Genomic DNA, 5,000 nt, shown 5'->3' on the forward strand with positions numbered 1-5,000 from the left:
CGGGGTTTTTCTGGGTGTCACAGTTCCCTCTATATCGTAAAAAACGCAGAAATTTTATGTCATTAAACTTCACAATCTCTTTGCTTTTTATTACTTTGAAAACATGTTCAAGACCGGCCTATCAAAACAAGCGGATGGCAGTTTCGTAAATGGATTTTCCGCACTGAAAACTCATCGGAACTTTCGAGAAACGGGCAGCTGGAATGTAAAACTTTCTAATGTTGGACATTAAAATTCCAGTATACCATTAATTTACAGCACTGAATTTAGCCGAGGGTCGACTTTGGCAGTTAAGCCAGGTTCTTATGCTAGAAAGAATGAACTGGCAAGACTTTATATGCTCTTCAGGCCAAGAAGGGTCGTAGCCCTGCGCTTCCCTTCTTCATTTGCCCTCTATGGAGCGGCTTGGATGGCGCCAGGGTGGCAGCACCTCAACTGTTGAGCTCCACATTGCTCTCACTGCTATTGAAATTCATCTTTTGAAATGCAGACAAGTGCAACTCTGCTTTCTAGAAACAAAAATTATCACCGTCAAACTTTAGCACCTTCGTCGCGTGTCGCTTTATGATGTCGCGCTAGAATCTGAACCGAGAAAACGTGAAGATCCTTATTCGTTTTGTGTGTGTCAGATTCGTAGTTGATTTTAAAGCCTCAGGTTTCTGCAGCTGATTCCTGTCAAGACATGACACATCACATTCACCATATACGTATCAATGACTGACAAATGAGGCATTTATTGAAATTAGGAACTCGAAGACCTGTGCGTTATGTACCATCAATACCATCTAATCACATATGTGCCTCCACATTGAATAGTCATTTATGTAAGCAGCAACTTATATATTGTGGTCAGCCTCAGGCGCATCGGTACAGTGTATGACTGTGACACCAAGGTGAAGTTGTAGCGCTGGAAATAGCCCAATTTCGATAAATTAAAATTCGGTCCTAAAGCAAAGGTATTGTCTCGAGGCTCTGGGGAATAAACTCATATATATCCTTGTATTTATTCTCCAGAGCCTCGAGATAATGCCTTTTGTTTAGGACTGAATTTAATATATCGAAATTGAATTGGTCTATTGTTACATTTGTTCTTTTGACTTTTGATACTTACCCACAGGAGCTGTTTTCCAGTGAACATTGTGGAAGCCACATTCATACAGGTAAAGGCTGATTTTCATTTGTTCGTTACGATCGCTGCAATGGCTGGGAAAAAAAAAATCCGCGATTATAGTGATAACAGTTGAACACCTCCACAATGGCCACCTTGGGGAAAGAAACAAAATGGCCTTTGTTGGGAGTAGATTGGAGGTAGCGGTGTCATATTACACCTATTTTTTTTTTGTCATGCTTACTGTATCCCTGGTTCTTTGATTGTACCTGACGTCACGACGGGCTTGTTGATGGAAAGAACAATAGCGAAATTTGACTTTGTGGGGCTTTGAATCTCCCATTTTCGATGTCAAGTATAATTGCAGAGCGCTTAACGTTATCTTTACCTTTCCATATTAAAAAAAAAATTATCATATTCGAATTTTTCAAAAATTCCTTATCAAAGCATAACAAGCTGGCACGATAGAGAAAAACTGGAAGAATGAAAGTTTTGACAATTTGTTTTCTGCCGATAACGGTGAGGTTTCGCCATCTCCAAATTAGTAGCTTTTGTTTCATAGCGTTAATTCCTCAAAGTTCAGCTTTTGTTTTAACCGTTTATCGTATGTAAAGTGCACTCCTGGTATCTTGAACTCAGGAACGTAATACAATTTGATGCTGTAGTTTAGGCACAATTACCTAGTAACGTTATATCTGTCTTTTCTTTGTTCATCTTAAGTTCGGTGCACTTTCAGAAACATTTTACGACATCTAAAAACTGTGTTAAACAATGGTTGTTCCTTACAAAGGCAGTCAGATCATCTGCAAATAGTCCGAGTTTAATCTCCTCGTTATCCACCGGAATACCCTAATGTCCTTAATTATTACCACGTATGCTAATACATAAAACCATAATAAAAAGATAGGCCGATGGGGGATAGCCCTGCCTGACTCCCCGCACGACAACAAACCACGAGGTTGAGTACTAGGCGAACGAAGCCCTTGCACATTCCAAGAGAGTGTCTTAAAGTCTACGTGACTTATCTCGACTGAAGCTAACATGACCTTTCAAAGTGCAGGGCGTTACAATTATAATAATTTCACATGCAAATTGCATATTGATTGAGCGCAATGAAAACCCTTGAGGCTTAAAAAGGTACCAGTCGACACAGAGGGGAAACTTTAACACAAAACACAAAGGCTGCTGATAATTATATCCAACGCGCAGCTCCTGGGAATTGGTACTGTTTCGACTTGTGCAACTAGAAACCCCCGCTATGGAAAAAAAAACTATTGGTAAATAGAGACCGCCGTAAAGGACAGTAAGCCAATAGCAATTTAAGTCTTTTAAACGGTCATTCTCAAGCATCCTTCGATAAGGCCTGCCTCCCTAGCGCGTTTGAGTAAAGGTGACTATTTCTTCCTACTCTCCTGAATCTCTCTCGGAAGACCCGAATAAATCTTGACGTCGATATGTCCCCTCCTTTCCAATGATCGTTTAAAAGCGCGTGCTTTATCACTTTATTTTTAAAAACGGGCGATAATCGGCCGAGAATTTCCTGGTTTTTTAACTTCGATGCATTCCCCTTCCATAAAACGGTCAACAGTAAACACCTTATGACTGATCCCGAGGGAAACAAAATGAACTGTTTCCCGAGGGACCAGTCATTAAGTGATTTATTATATCGCGGAAAAAGAAAAAGGTGCAACGTTAACAGCAACGGCGGTCGTCGGTTAACATACGCGGGTAACAGTGCACTGTTACCCTCTGACGTCATAGATCTTCCACTGTTGCTCGCTCAGAGACTTTTGGCGGGAAACAGTTTTACTGTTAGATGTCATGAGACCTCGAAGTAACCAATGAGAGCGCGCGCTTCTGGGGGAAAAACTCAGCTACATAACAATTTCGCTTGTGTTTTCCTCAGTTACCTCTTCTGTCTCTGGAATTCCAATAAAACGCAGATTTTCGCGTCGATTGTACACGTCCTGATAGAGTAGTCGTCCAGTGAGGGATTTTGTCTCGCATTTATTACTTTCAACACTACAATTTAAATTCTCTACCTCCTCGTTCATGTCCTTAACTGTCTTCTCAATCTCGCTGGTCCTACCTTTGAGTGTGGAGATGTCCTCTTGAACAGTCTTCATTACGCATTCTAAACTGGTCAGTTTTTCCACGAATCCATCCACGTTCTTCTCCATGATGATCTTCCAATTTCGCTAAAACTTGATGCAGTGTCGATGCTACTTCGCTTGACATGTCTAAAGCTAAGACAACTTCAACGACTTCTTCCGTCGGAATGATGTCTTCACCAATAGACTCACAAAAACGCTTCTCTCTAATTGTGTAGGAATCGTTATCACTACTACCACTACTGCTTCCTCTTGTCTTTTATTTAAATGTACTAAAGAAATCGGTCATAAAAAAGTGGTCTCACTCAAAATTCAGAATTTGCGAGAACACATATGCGGACGTCTTCACTCATTTATACCTACAATTGTAGTTCCCACAGAAGATATCAGGATGCACTGTGTTGGTGATACAGCTCTTGCACGAGTGTTCGATAAGCTCCGAGTTCTTCCCTCTTGTGAAAGATCATTCGAGGCCAAAAATTTATAGGTTCTTTGAGCTACGTACCGTCGTCCTCTACGTTGAAGAACATCTATAAATATAAAAAAAAAACAGCTTTAGGCAGAAGTCGACGCTTCACACCAGCCATGTTGAATTTCATGACTGGCTCGAATCCGAGCTCGTGGTCAATGCAAAATCGTCCGCGGAAAGCAATGCCGCTTCGTTTGTTCCCGCAAAAATCTTGCAGTAGCCGTTCTAAAAATAGAAAATACCTAAAAGTAATGGGCCTCATTCCATCGCAGATCGAGACTTGTGGGTTATGAACTTCTGCCAACGTTAACATGCATGTAGATTCTCTTTATTGTAAAGATAAGAAACACTCACCAAGCCAATTCTAAAATCAGGATTCGGATAACTGTTCAAATATTTTATTCCATCCGTAGAAAAGAACTAAGTACAAGCAAGTCGCACCACAATTCAAAGAACATGATGAGATAGTCAACTTGTCCACAATTTCACATAACAGCGATTTCAAGGTCTTCAGTAACGGAACCCACAACTTTACAACTATTAAAGTACTGACTTCTCCGGGATCAGATACCGTTCCCGCTGGTCTTGAAATAGCAGCCCGCAACATGAATGTCCTTGGTTTGGTTGTGTTTTCCATAGTGTTCGGTATCGTGTTGGGTCGCGTGAAGGAGCGTGGAGAGCCTGTCAAGAGGTTTTTTGAGTCACTGAATGAGATAATAATGGAGATGATAGGCTTGGTCATGTGGTAAGAAATGTTTGCCTCTTTATAAAGGTTATTGGTTGAGTGAGGGAGGGGATTGTTGTGCTGTTTCAGTCGAAAAATAGTTTTGTATAGTTAAGTAAGAAAAAAGAACTGGGCCAAACTATCAGTTACAGTCGAGTTAAAAGCTTTTATAAAGTTTTAATATATGTTGGTAAAGGTGAACATTTTTTTTTATTGCCTACCCCCACCCCTCCCCCCCAATTTTAGCGGTATTTCCAACCAAGAGAGCTTTCAAGTATCAAATGGATAAATGGATAATTTAAAAATGAAGAAAATAAATTTGAGACTTTCTGTTTTGCACCAGAGTGTTTTTTTTTGTCACAATGATCGAGCCGACCGAAGTTTTCCTTAATTCCATCTGGAGGGAGAGTAGCACACCTGGTTAGACGCTCTCTCTTTTTGACCTTAGGTTACCTATCAAAGATTGAACTGGGTAACTGATATAATGTTTTTTTATTCATTTCTTTTAAGGACTCCTTAACGTATAGGTGTAGGCAGACCGTAGGTCTTTTAAGTCGCAGTGTTAGCATTTATTAGATTTCAATACCT

At 40.4% G+C, this 5,000-nt stretch overlaps 1 protein-coding gene across 1 annotated transcript in view; it reads left to right on the forward strand.

Moving 5' to 3' along the window:
* Nucleotides 1-5,000, forward strand: part of LOC137982482 (excitatory amino acid transporter-like) — a 31,072-nt gene that overhangs the window by 10,507 nt on the left and 15,565 nt on the right. Inside the window, exons 2-3 of the mRNA XM_068829577.1 lie at nucleotides 1,118-1,160; nucleotides 4,102-4,433. Of these exons, the coding sequence (XP_068685678.1) occupies nucleotides 1,118-1,160; nucleotides 4,102-4,433 (375 nt within the window). The remainder of the gene's footprint in view (nucleotides 1-1,117; nucleotides 1,161-4,101; nucleotides 4,434-5,000) is intronic.

The sequence above is a fragment of the Montipora foliosa genome, chromosome 13 (assembly GCF_036669935.1).
Source record: "Montipora foliosa isolate CH-2021 chromosome 13, ASM3666993v2, whole genome shotgun sequence".
Classification (NCBI taxonomy): Eukaryota; Metazoa; Cnidaria; class Anthozoa; order Scleractinia; family Acroporidae; genus Montipora; species Montipora foliosa.